This window comes from Malania oleifera, chromosome 7 (assembly GCF_029873635.1).
Source record: "Malania oleifera isolate guangnan ecotype guangnan chromosome 7, ASM2987363v1, whole genome shotgun sequence".
Taxonomy (NCBI): Eukaryota; Viridiplantae; Streptophyta; class Magnoliopsida; order Santalales; family Ximeniaceae; genus Malania; species Malania oleifera.
Genome location: NC_080423.1, coordinates 54,539,982 through 54,553,860, shown reverse-complemented (window position 1 = coordinate 54,553,860; position 13,879 = coordinate 54,539,982). Strand labels below are relative to the sequence as shown.

General features: G+C 33.8%; 1 protein-coding gene across 1 annotated transcript; it reads left to right on the top strand.

Annotated features, from left to right (window-relative positions):
• The first annotated feature begins 8,389 nt into the window (after positions 1–8,389).
• LOC131160840 (uncharacterized) lies at positions 8,390–13,345 on the top strand. Its single transcript, XM_058116721.1, has 5 exons — positions 8,390–9,187; positions 9,286–9,965; positions 10,068–10,204; positions 10,323–10,379; positions 13,274–13,345. The coding sequence occupies exons 1-5, from the start codon at positions 8,511–8,513 to the stop codon at positions 13,343–13,345; spliced, it is 1,623 nt and encodes a 540-aa protein (XP_057972704.1). The 5' UTR covers positions 8,390–8,510.
• Positions 13,346–13,879: the final 534 nt, after the last annotated feature.

The following is a 13,879-nucleotide window of genomic DNA, read 5'->3' as shown; positions in this document are numbered from 1 at the left end:
GAAAGTAATGACCCGGAAATTAAATAATTAGGAAATATAACGAATAAAATGGATTAATGGATAATAAGGGGAAGAAAGGAAAAATTTTTAAGAAAATAACAAGCCTCGTCGACAAATGTTCGTCGATGAGTGTCCTACTAAGCTCGTCGACGAACTTGATTTCTCATCGACGAAGGAATCCCGATAGAGTATATTTGGAACTCTGAATTTCATCGACGAAGGTATCTTCTCATCAACGAAGTCTCTATAGCGCCTCGTCAACGAAGCCCTGCCTATAAATAGAAAATTCTTCATTTTCAGCGTGAATTACGTGAACTCTCTCTCCTCTCTCTCTCTCTCTAAAACAAAGCTCCAACCTTCTCTTTTCAATTTCGAGTCGATTTTGACCCGATTTGACTATACGAAACAACCATGAGGTTCGTAGGATCATTCTCTTCAAGGCTGTAGGAGCTGATCGTTAGATTATGAGGTTTGAGAAACATCCCAAAATCAGGGTAAGTTAGTTATTTTGGGATTTTCTTAAGGAATGTTGTTATTTGGAGCTTAGGAAATAATAAATAAGTATTTTCTTTAAGATTTAAGTTAATTGGAATTTCTTTTAATTAAATTAGGATTTTTGGATTTAGGGTCCAGGTGAACGCTGTGAGTATTAGTTTGGGGATCCTACAGGTGTAGTTTGAAAGTCAGGTAAGGGAGAATTTATATATTAAATTAGGTTTTTCATGAATTAAAATGGATTATGAGTTATTTATATATATATGTCTATAGGTGGGTTTAAAATGCTAGCTATGAAATTTATGTTTTCTGAGCCTAAAATTGTTATATAGTTATGTATATGTGAAAGTAAACGAATGAAAGTGAAAGAGATTTTCTAAGAAATTAAGTAAGAAATGAAATGTATTTTCAGTATATCAATGTTAATTATGGGTTGACTTATTTTGTAAGAAATGTATATAAATTTTACTGCTAAAACTATGTGGCATGAGATTCTGTGCAAATATATGTTAGATATAAGAGATGCAGGTTAAGAAAGTAAAGCTTTAAGAATAAAATATGATATGGACAATGTTGTTTGTGTATGTTAAATGCAACTATGTAAATGTAAGGCAGCAAAAAGATAGCTATGTTAGCAGATTCTAGCGCATTTTTATGTGAAAACTAACTATAGCAGATTCTAGCGCATTTCTGTGTGGAAACTAACAAATGATGGTTACAGACCGGCTGTAGTACGAAGGAATGAAATGAAAATGTTATGCAATGAAATGACAATGGAATGACAATGCAATGAAATGAAATGTGAAACGTGAACGATACAAATGGGAAAGAGTCACTTAAAGTGAAATGAAATGCAAAGTTAAGCTATGAACATGAATGAATATGTATGAATGAATAATGATAGAAAAAAAATGATATATTATGATATTAGAAGTATGTATGTACGTAAAACATGTTATAATTGGGCGAGCCAAACTCTTTGCCTGAGGGCTTGCTGAGTAAGGCGAGTGCACTAGTAGCTTCAGATGTGGCAGTAGTTACATAATGTACTAGGGTAGAGGGAACCTACTTGTATGGGCAGGTAGATTTCCCTATCCTTAGGACCTTTGCTTGTAAACTATTGTTGAATGTGTGAGTACGAGATTAATCTAACACTTGAGGGCTTACTGAGTAAGGTGAGTGCCCTGGTATGCTTTAGTTGTGACCTTAGGGTTACCTAAGTATCAAAGTAGAGGGGTGCTACTTGTATGGGCGGGTAATCACCCTTATCCTTGGGTAATCTCGAGGGTTAAATATTTGCATGTGATTGTGTAGGTTCAGAAAACGATTTCAATGTTACGCGATGATTTGCAAATGAAATTAAAATGATGTCTATTTACCTCATGTTGGTCACACGCTATTTTAATATGTATGTTTCTTCCCTTACTGAGATGTGTCTCACCCAAATATGATTGTTTCTTTTTCAAGACATCCTCGAGGTCGGGCTTAGGAGCTCGATAGTATTTTTAACATTTTTGGAGGACTATCTAAAGAAATAGGGTATATGTTGATAATATTTTGGGGATGTATATGTTATGTTATAAGTCTTTATGTTTTAAGTCTGTGAAGAAAAGAATGTTTGTGGACATACTGGAATGTTATGGAATTATTTATTTATGGAAATGCAGGCGATGGTTGGATTTTATGGATTTATAGGTAGAAAATAGAAAACTCTAGTATTACGGTATTATGGTATATGTTGTATGGAGATTTATGTTTTCTGCTGCGTATGTTATGGATTATGATTTATCAAGATATTATCAGGTATAACGCACCAGACTTGGGTTTAAGGGTTCGGGGCGTTACACCCTTCATACTTACAAACTTATGTTAATCTAACATGGTTGGCTAGCCATTGCTAGGTCCCGCATTCGAGCCGCACAACCTAATCATGTGGGGGGGGGGGATAAAACATGACATCAGCCAACTATCTACTCAGGGTGTTATTTTATGTACAGTTATATATAAGGATTTCATGTATAGAAACACAGTATGTTATACAATGTTATGATAAATTATGTTTTATCTAGATATGATTTATGTACTGCTATATGTATAACACGAAAATACTTATGTTGCCACATATTGATATTAGTTTATTTCCCTTACTGAGAGGTGTCTCACCCCAACTATATAAATATTTCGGGAGCCCTAGATAAAAGAGTGGATAGAGATCTGTAGCATCAAAGGTCGACTGTTCTACCCTGTCAGAAGGGTAAGTCGTTATGCTAGGGTCTGATGGATTTTTGGGTTGTGACCTTAGAGCACTTTTAGTCTTTTTTTGGGGCGTGTATATATTTTTTCTTTTTACGTTTTTTCATGTTTGATCTCACATAATCTTCTTCAACATCTTTTTGTTGGTTTGAGAGAGGGTATCCAAGATTCTCTTGGTTTTGTATATCTGATCCAAAATATCCTTGTCCTGTGGGTTCTTTTTCTTCTTGATTTCGATTCTTTAATTCAAAAGATTTTTTTTCATTCGATGATATGAAAAGATCCTTTTTTTGTTTTCCATTGATGTTTTTATTTTCCCTAACATTTTCATTAAAATTTAAAAGAAGTAATTTGATTGGTATAACCCATGGTTTAATCTTATATCCATTATAAAGGAGTACAAATTCTGGGAAGAACCAAAGTCTCATATTCGATATGGGACGATTTAGTATTTCTTCATTCATTCCCATCCAATCCAAAAAAAACCTTTTTGGACTGGATGGGTTGATTTCTTGATGAATCGTGGGATAAAAAAGACCTTTCTTATCAATTTTATCAATAATTTGATAATTATTAGTCCCAGTTTTAGTATTTTTATTACTGTTGGTATCGATATCGATCCAGGACTCAATATCTACTTTTTTTCTAAGACAAAAATTGACAATTCTCCAATCCAAATATTTTCTATTCGGATTTTTCTCCATATCCCTAATATCATCTTCTCCTAGAGAATTTTTGATAGGGGTACTCCCCAGCATATCAAATAATTTGCGTTTATATGTGTTGTAATTATAATAAATCCTTTCGTTCTTTTTTACTTGGAATAGTGATTCATAAATATATGAGTCTTTCTTAGCTTCATAACTAATAGATTTATATGATAGAAGATCGTATATAACAGTTTTAGTAAAACTTTGGTATTGTGTTGGTTGGATGATTTGATATGTATATGATTTAACATTTTCCGCTTCTAAGGTATCAAATTACTATATTAATTATTATTATTATAAAAAAAGATATTATGGTAAAATAGACAAGTCGTTACATTCATTTTTTAAAACAAATAGGCAAATGAGGGAATCAATGGTTTGGTTGTCTATACTTATTTGGTTTTAAATATGTCATCAAATATGTTAACAACTAAAAACGACCACCCAAGCTCGGTGTCGACAATAAGAAGTTTTGCTCTATTTGCTTGTAAAAAATATTTTATTTTCTACTTTTAATTTTTTAATTTTTTTTAAAAAAATTGAAAATAGCAAATTGTTGGTTTTCCATTTTCCTATGTTGGAATGGGAAAGTTGACTTTTTTTTTTATAATATATTTCTTATATAATTAATTTAAAAAAATAAAAAACAAGATGTACTTTTGTAATTATTTAGAAATCTAAAAATAAAAACTATTTTTCACAACAAAACAAAGCTTTTTTTCCCTCTTTTTTTTATATAATCTTAAAAACTAAACGAAATTGAACTATTTCTATATTTTTTTAGAATACTAAAAATAAAAAAAAATATTTTCTTTAATTAATGGAGCCTATTTTTTCTTTAAAAAACTGATTTGTGTGGATATTATTTTTATTTATTATTTTTTTTTCCAATTTCTTATCAAAAATATTTTAATGACAAAAAACTATCTCAATATATGTCTATATATATTTATATATTTTAAAAATAATCTATGCAATAATTTTTCTTTTTTTTTTGTTTTCCTTTTTTATAAAGGATATTATCAATCAAATGAGGTAGTTTTTGCACTTGAACTTGGGCTACTAAACGTCGCCCCATCAGAAAGACAACGCGCAGCCTGAACGCGCTTTGCCCCCGACATGACAAAACCCATCCAGACATCCAACCATCCAACCATTACATTACAATAGGCTCGTCTTCTTCTCCAACTGCAGATTGTTCAAGAAAGTGCGGAGAAGCTGTTCTCTTGTTCCCAATCTCCACAGGTACCTACCTCTTTAAATCTTCCCCCGAATCCCGTCAATTATATTTACCTGCAAAAAAATTTCTCTGTTATAATTCTCCTTCTACCTTCTACCTCCTACCTTCTTCCTCCTCTTCTTCTTCTTCTTCTTCTTCTTCTTCGTAAAGGTTCAATATCGAATCTTCATTCCTGGCTTCATTCTGTTCGCTCACGTCGAAATTAGGGTTTCAATTTTTCCTGGTTGAAACCCTAGACGAAATCCCTTTGACCCCGTCTCTCGAATTACTCGCCTTTTTGATCGATTGGTTATTCCTTATGGAAATTTAGGGTTAGAGGGACGAGAATATAATGATGGAACGGAAAAATTTTCACCCCTCGCGGCGGTTTTCTCCGTTTCGCAGTGTTTTTGACGGAGTTTCTGCAGTAGCCTTGTTTTTCCTCTTTTACAACCAGGAAGAATTTCTGAGAAATAAGTTTCTAAGAAGCGCTCTTCGGTTCTTCCTCCCCAGTGGAGCATCGGAGACGTATTTTTCTCTCAGGTAAGTGAGGTTGAGGTATTTCATAAAACTGCTGAAATAAGTGTTCCTTCGTCGAATTATACTCTTGGTGTTAATGAGTCTGTTCAAAATAACGTATCCATGAATGATCCCAACTGGTGTGGTGACTTGTTTGAGCGCAAGTGTTATAACAGCCGGGTGAGTACTTGGTAGCCCACCCAGACTGCACTTCAGGGTTTCAATTACATATTCTTTTTCTATTGTGATGGCGAGAGATTTAGTGTTTTGGGATATGCAGTCTTGGCAATGTGGCTTGCTGCATTGTTCTATGCATTGGCTAACACAGCCGCAGACCACTTCTGTTGTTCATTGGAGAAGCTTTCGGGTCTTTTGAAGTTGCCTCCAACTGTGGCAGGAGTTTCTCTGCTTCCACTTAGGAAGCTCCTGATGTATTTGCGAGCAGCTCCTTTTGTCGGCAAGGATGCGGGCAGCTATTTTCCTATGAAAACCTTTTCAAAGGGATTAAGGGCTAGAAGATTTCTAAAAAGGATGAAGAAAAGAGAAGAAAGTTGTAGAGAGGCTGTTGATTGACTAATCTTAAAATTTGTTTTTCAAATTTTTTAACTATTTTTAGCAATAAAATTCCTTCAAAAAAGGGAGACAAACGCATATACATACAATATAAGTATGGTAAGTTATGGTTTTAAATAACGGCCGTTACGTAGCGTAACGGCCGATACGTAACGGAAATCGGAAGCCCCGAAACCGATACGGGCCGATAATGCGGTTCGGAAAAAATTCACGGCCGTAACGGCCGTTACGGAGGCGTAACGGCACGTAACGGCCGATTCTCCAACGTTACACTTCGTAACGTCCGTTACATGGCCGACAGTCGCAGATTCGCTGAAGGATTTCTGCTGCAGGCAGCAGGCAGCAGCGCTGCTTTCCCCCTCCCCAGTCCCCACACTCATCTGCCATTCAAAAGGTAAAATGGAAAGTTACAAACTGACCTTGAAAATTTGTTGGCGCCTGGCGGAAGCAATAAGAAGGCTTCGAAGCCTGAGAGTGAGCACACCGAGGCTACCGAGCAGATCTACTCATCTTGCAGTTCCAGCAACTTGGCGAGTCACCAGCGACGGCGAAAGGTCTGCAGCAGCTCCGCCAGTCGTCGCAGTCGGCACCTTCCTCCGCCAGTCGTCGCAGTCGCCACCAGCCAGCCTCTCGTTTTAAGCTTCGGAGGCTCGGAGCTTGGCGTCATCTCTGCTTTGTGCTTCGCAGTTCGCAGCCTTCGCTCCTTCGAGCTCCTTCGAGTTCCCTCGAATCCCTCCCCTCTCTCGCTCTGAGTCGACTACCAGGCCCAGCGTATGAGACACTCTAACTCTTAACACTCAACACCCACAGCACTTTTCATTATGTTTTTTTTTTTTTTAAATTATATTTTGTTGTTCACAGCACTTTTCATTCTGTTTTTTTTTTTTAATTATATTTTGTTGTTCCCACAGCACTTTTCATTATGTTTTTTTTTTTTTTAAATTATATTTTGTTGTTCCCACAGCACTTTTCATTCTGTTTTTTTTTTAAATTATATTTTGTTGTAAAATAGGTTTGTTAAATTGAATTAAAAAAAAAAAAGTAATTTAATAGAGTAAAAAATTAGAAATCATTAATAATTATGTAAAATAAAATTTTCTTAATTTATAAATATTTTAATTGTATTATATTTTTTGAAAGATAATTATGAAAATTAATTCCATGACATAGCAAGCAATTATTAATAGTATATAATTAATATTTTTTAAGGTTAGTAAATAATTAATATTTACCAATAATAATTGAAGCCTTTTTTATAATAATATTTGAATATCAATAATCCACTACTGCATTCACCATCTAAACAAAGCATTAAAATAATGTATGTACACAAGACATCCATGTGATGGCATTTTATATTATCTAGGCTTAATTGAGCTATATTTTTCACCATTCTTAAAGAATTCTAAGGAATACTCTGCACAATTATTATAATATTTAGTCTTAGGATTTGCCAAATTCTAAGGAATACTCTGCACAATTATTATAATATTTAGTCTTAGGATTTGCCAAACTTATAGAAATAAAATTAATTCATGGCACCAATTGGCTAACATGCTATTTATGTCAGCTGGACAAAGTGGTTATTTTGATAAAGAAGATATCATATTCACTCCCATCTATTGAAAAAATATTGAATAATGTTCATATTATAAAATAAAAAAAAATTAAATAACATCTGTCACCCATTTTATGTTACATGTGTATCTACTTGCCATTTCTTGAGTAGGGTGACCCTGTTTATTAATATTTTTTAAGTTTTAATACATCATTTTGACCTTAAATTTAAAATTAGGTAAAATAAATGTTTACATCTATTTTTTGTTTTTAGTTATCAAATAAAGTAAAATTTGATAACTTAATAATAAAAAAATTAACCTAATAGTTAATACATTAATAAATCTGATTTTTACTAATTACTACTGGAATTTATAGAAAAATTTAATTTTAATCCATATACTGAGAAAATGCTTAAAAAATTAAATAGTCAATTTGTAATGTATGGATCTCTATTTGTGATGCTATGATGTATATGAAAGTAGAGCAAAAATCTTTTTCACCTGTTAATTTCTTATAGTTATAAATGAAAATAAAATCAAGCTATGAAAAATAATAAAAATATCTTTTTAAAGATAAAGAAATATATTTTTTTTGTAATAAAATATCTAATATTTTATAATTTTGTTTATTTAAATATAAAAATAATAAACATTACTTATTATTTTTAATCAAATATTATACTTTATTTTTACGTAATAAGTATTTAAAATTAGGACTATTTAGTACTTATTATTTAATATTTACTAAATTACTAATTATATTATTCCTGTCATTGTAGAAAGGTTGTAACTTTGTATTTTCTTTATATTTTGTGTAGAGATCATCAAATTAAGTCTATCAATATGTCACGTGATAGAGGAAATGAAAACTTACCTAGTGAGGATATTGGATGGCATTTTGGTACTGCGGTAGACGGTAATAGACATGTTATTATGTGTAAGTTATGTGGGAAGATAATCAAAGGGGGCATTACACGCTTGAAACAACACTTGGCACATAAAAAGGGTCAAGTAGCTGGATGCTCAAATGTGACCACACAAGTAAGAGAACAAATGATGAAACATCTACAACAATATGCTGAGAAGAAAAGAGATAAACAAAAAAGGCAAGAAGAAGCAGAAGCCCAAATTAGAGGAGATTTTGAGAATTTGAGCGATGAAGAAGACTTAGAAGAAGAAAGTATGAGATTTGCTCGACAAGAAAGCATGCGATCACAACAACAATGGGAAGAAAGACAAAGATTTCGAGCAAGAACAACTGGAAGAGGTAATATTTATGAAGAGGGAGGTGGCTCTGGCAGTGGTGCTACCAGTGGTTTCAATAGAGCAGGAGCTCGATCTTATAGTGGTCGAGAAGCTGGAGGTAGTGGACGACAATGGATCAATCCTGATGCCCCTGAAGCTAGACTAAAGGCAATGGATCCTATTTTAGAAAGAAGCAAGAGTGCGAAACAACCAAAACTCAACACAAAGTTACTGAAAGGTTTAAGAAGTAAATTAGGAAAAGCGGTTGGAAAATTCCTAATTTATAATCGGATTCCAGCGAATGTAGCTGACTCTCCATTTATGCAACCTATGCTTGATATTGCTGCAGAGGTTGGAAAGGGGGTGAAGGGTCCATCACCCTATGAGATATCTGAAATTTATTTGGAGCAAGAGTATCAAGAAATGAAAAATTATATAGCTTCTTTTGCTGGAATTTGGAAGGAAAGAGGTGTAACACTTATGTGTGATGGTTGGTCAGGACCAACTAGAAAACACATTATAAACTTTTTAGTTTATTGCGATAGAGGCACCGTGTTTCACAAATCAGTTGATGCCTCTGATGTGCCAAGCAGAACAGCTGAATATTATTTCAGGTAATTTTCTAATTTTAATTGTATATGCAAATAGTATTATGGACTTGCATGTTTTTAATTAAATAGTAGTAATTATTGAATTTCTAATTTCATTTCAGATTAATGGATGAGGTGGTTGAAGAAATTGGAGAGGAGAATGTTGTTCAAGTAGTGACTGATAATGAAGCTGCAATGAAGGCAGGAGGAAAATTATTGATGCAGAAGAGGCCCAATCTCTATTGGACAGCATGTGCAGCTCATTGCATAGACCTTATTCTTGAAGATATTGGTAAGAAAAGTAACGTGAAGAAGGTCTTAGAAGATGCAAGAACAATAACCTCATTTATTTACAACCACACATGGACAGTGAATTTCATGAAGAAATTCACAAATAATAGAGAGTTACTTCGCCCTGCCATCACTCGATTTGCCACAAATTTCATTGCTTTGGAGACTATTGTCAGGCATAAACAAGCACTAAGGGAAATGTTTACATCTGATGCTTGGAAAAACTCAAGATTTGGAATGGCAAAATCAGGCCCAGCATATGATTCGAAGAAAATTATCTTAGGCAAAGAGTTTTGGCAAAAGGCCTCTGATATAATTAAAGTGCAAGAACCCTTGGTGAAAGTTCTTAAATTGGTTGATGGTGATGAAAAACCAACCATGGGCTTCATATACGAGGCAATTGATAGGGCGAAGTTGGCCATTCAAAAAGATTGCCGGTTTTACAAAGATTATTGGAAAATTATTGACAACCGGTGGAGTTTTCAGTTGCACCAAGATTTGCACGCTGCTGGTAAGTGTAAATCAAATACAATTTCTTATTATTTTAACTTTTAAATTATGCATAGTTGCATTAGAAAACTATTGATTAATATGTTTCTAAATTTAATTGTAGGGTATTTTTTGAACCCACAATTTCTTTATGGTGCCCCACCCTCTCCTGAAGTTGCTAGAGAAGTCATGGATGGAGTTAAAAAAGTGATAACCAAGTTGGTACCCGATATAGATACTCAAATTCGGGCTATTAATCAAGTAAGTATTGGTTCCATTAAATTGAATAATGAATTGTTCTAGTATTCTGTAATACTTTTAAGAATAATTATTAATACATCTAATTAATTAATTTTATTTCACAATCATCCTTTTTTAGTTGTTGCTATATCGAGATAGGCAAGAAACTTTTGGAACCCCATTGGCTCAAAGGGCAGTGAAACAAACAAATCCTGGTAAATATGACTATATAGCTAAATAATGGAAAATTACTCTATTTTCTCTCTTTGTGTTCAAATTTGACTTTTGAAATACGCTATACTAATATAAAACTCTTTTTAATTATTAATGCAGCTGAATGGTGGATTCATTATGGCTTGTGTGCTCCTGAACTCCAAAGAATAGCAATTAGAGTTCTTAGCCAGACCACATCAGCTTCGAACTGTGAGCGTAATTGGAGCACCTTTAGCCTCATCCATACGAAAACAAGAAATAGATTAAAGTACATGAGACTACAAAAACTTGTTTTCGTACATTACAACATGAGGTTAAAGTTAAGACGTACAATGAGAAGAAGCCAACGAGAAATTGAAGAGGGTTTCAATCCTATCAATTTGGACTACATTTTCGAAGAAGATGATCCTTTAAGTCAATGGTTAGAGGAGAGAGAGACACCACTACTCGACGGTCAGGACAATTCAAATTGGTTAAATGAAGAGGTTGGTGGTACTACAGAAGGAGGTGATCAACCACCAATAAACGCGCATGATGATTCAAGTTCAAGCCCTGAACGTACACAAAGTGATGACAATCTTGGTTTGAGCCCACCAAGTAATGATGATGGTAATAGTGGTGCTGGAGCTGGGGTTGGGGGGGGTGGCAGTGGTGGTGGTGGAGGCGGCGGTGTAGAATATAATTATGGATATGATACAGGGACATCATTTGGAAGGGATATATATCCTTCTGATCCTTATGGACTACATGACATACCTGAAAATTATGACTTGGGTATTCCTCCAAGGAACCAATCTTCACAACCCAGGAGAAGGAGTGCTCGTGGTGACCCTAACGATTCTACTGAAGATTCATATGGTGTGGTTCGTAGTTTTGGCGACTTTGGTTTAGATGGTTCATCATCACAATCATATGGATCTCATCCAGCATATCCACATTATGCATCTCGTGACTCACATTTTTATCCCAGTGGATCAGGAATCTCAGGATCTAGTGAGTCTTCTTCTACACACTACCCAGAGCCAGCCCCTGCCCCAACTTATAGACATTATTCAGGAGAATTTTCATCACCAGTACATTTTCAAGAGCAACAACAAAATGACGTAAACTTAGGTTCATTCAACTATGTATTTCCACAAGGATGGGGAGATAATTTCCCATCCCAATCCCAAGATACAGATGCAAATTATGAAGACCCTCCACGTCATTCTTTTTGGTGGTGACATGTGTTATGTTACAAATTTGTAATATTGTATTCATGTATTTTCAACTATTTATTGATATTTGATATTAATCACTTTTAAATTCATGTATGTGTAATGTGTATATTGAGTATTAAGTCTATTGAGTATTGATTCATTTTTAGTAACTTTATGACTTTAATTAATTGATTCTTACATTTCTACATCTTTTTACTCATTAAAGTAATGTAAACTATAAAAAAAATATGTTTTTTTTTGTAAACAGCGCACTAAAATTAATATAAAAATCATAATGCCTATTAAAAAGCATTTGTAGGTTGAAAAAAAGCCTTCAAAATTCATTAAAAATCATGTATTAATGGATTTCATGCTTATTTTTTAATTTTGGCATGGTTGTGCATGCGTGAAAAAAATTCACGACCATTACGCCCGCTTCCCGTTACGTAACACCCGCGTCTCCCGCGACCCGCGACACCCGCGACCGTTTCGCGACGTTACCCGCGACCGCGATTTCGAACCATGATGGTAACCATCCATAGAATGGGAATTATAGGGTGCTAATTCTTTGATTTGCAACCAAAAAGTATGGTAACCGTTCATGGAATGGGTATTATAGGGTGCTAAATAATTTGAATTCCAACAAAAAGGAATTTAAGGTATTACCTTTCCTATTCAAAGATGTATTTCCAAACCTAATTTCTTTTCAAAAAAGTTTTTCTTTAGTTTACCTTTATAGACAATTTCGGGAACTAATATATTGGTTGTCTATACTTATTTGGTTTGTAAATGATTACCATGTTGGTAACCAAAATGGGTCTCCTAAACTCGGTGTCGACATGCGTAGATAAGATCCATGCAAGTTTCATTGAAATTGCATGAAATTTTGAAAAATGATGGAATATACATGTAGATGGTCAACCAGCCTTGAGGGCATAATTGGCCGATTCATTCTCTAAAAATGGTTATAGCCATTAGGCAGAGTGGATCACTTACTCTAGAGGTTGTTCATCAGCTATTTTTCTAGGCTTTTCTTGGATTTTTGAGTAGTGGTTTGGTTTAAACACTCATAAAGTGTATGGCCGAGTTTGTTGGCTTATTATTTAATGATGGTTATATGGTTTTTTTTCCTTTAAAAAGAAATAAAATATGTCATTTTTCAAGTGTTATCTAAAAATAAAAAATTCTAAAAAAAAATATCCATGATGCTACTTTTGGAAAATTTTCAAAGTTTTTTAGTTTTCAAGTCATTTTAAGGCGGGTTTCTGGTTCTTCCACAAAAAATTATTTTTTCAAGTTTAGAAAATGTACCATTTTTCAAACTAATAACCGATAATGTGGCTTGAGTGTGGAAAAGTTATAATTTTCTAAAAATTAACAGATTTCAAGGCTCTACTTCTATAAGGAGTATTAAAAACATCATGTTTTTCATTAAAAAGAAGGTATGGATCTTTCATTCAATATTTAAAATAGTTTTCTAGAAAGTCCAAAATATTTTTAATTTGAAATTAAAAGTATTTTTGGGAATTATAAGTGGCTTGATTCCATTTCCAGGGTACGTAGGCAATCTATTCTCATGTAGACGTGGCCATGCTTTTAAAAAAAATGTTAAAATAAAAATATTTTCATTTGTATAATGTTTTTAATCTTTTAATGTTTTGTGTGATCATTTGAGAAGGTACCAAGTAGTATGGTCTCCATGGGGCTTTGGCCTTTGCATAGACACTATGAAAGACTTTTTAGAGAGTGAGGGTAACCTAGAAGCTTTTGGAATAAAATAAAAAGGGTAGGTAGCCTTCTGCAAGCGGTCAACCAACCTCTGAAGTTGGTTAATTGATTCTTTCCTATCACTTTCACAAAGTTTTGAACAAATTTGACTTAAAGAGGCACACACACACATAAGGTGAGAGCGATAACCATTCTAGGAATGGGTGCTTGAAGATACTAATCCTTCTATTTGAAAAGATTTAATTGGTTACCTTCCCTATTCACAATTTTACTCTTCAACCTACAACTCTTTGAAAAAGGATTTCCTTTATTTTGCCTTCTCAAAAATTAAAATAAAGTGGTGATACCATTTTCAAAATAAAAGGGTGGGTTAGATAATCAATGGTTTGGTTTTCTACGCTTCACTTATTTTTCAAAATGGTCACCAAACTAGTCGGCAACAAAATGGTCAATTTGTGCCTAGTGTTGACAACTTTAACGACTTTGTTGGGAATTTGTGAGAATCGAGCTGCTTCTTGTGTGTTAGTGTTTTTGTTGATGTGCGTGTGTGTGTACA

What these genes read in the sequence shown, in the direction of transcription:
- LOC131160840 (XM_058116721.1), top strand. Translation starts at nt 8,511, where the DNA reads ATGAGATTTGCTCGACAAGAAAGCATGCGATCACAACAACAATGGGAA. An exon ending in CCAAGATTTGCACGCTGCTG is followed by an intron (nt 9,966 to 10,067) that starts GTAAGTGTAAAT and finishes ATTTAATTGTAG; the next exon opens with GGTATTTTTTGAACCCACAA. An exon ending in CCCCATTGGCTCAAAGGGCA is followed by an intron (nt 10,380 to 13,273) that starts GTGAAACAAACA and finishes TCATTTGAGAAG; the next exon opens with GTACCAAGTAGTATGGTCTC.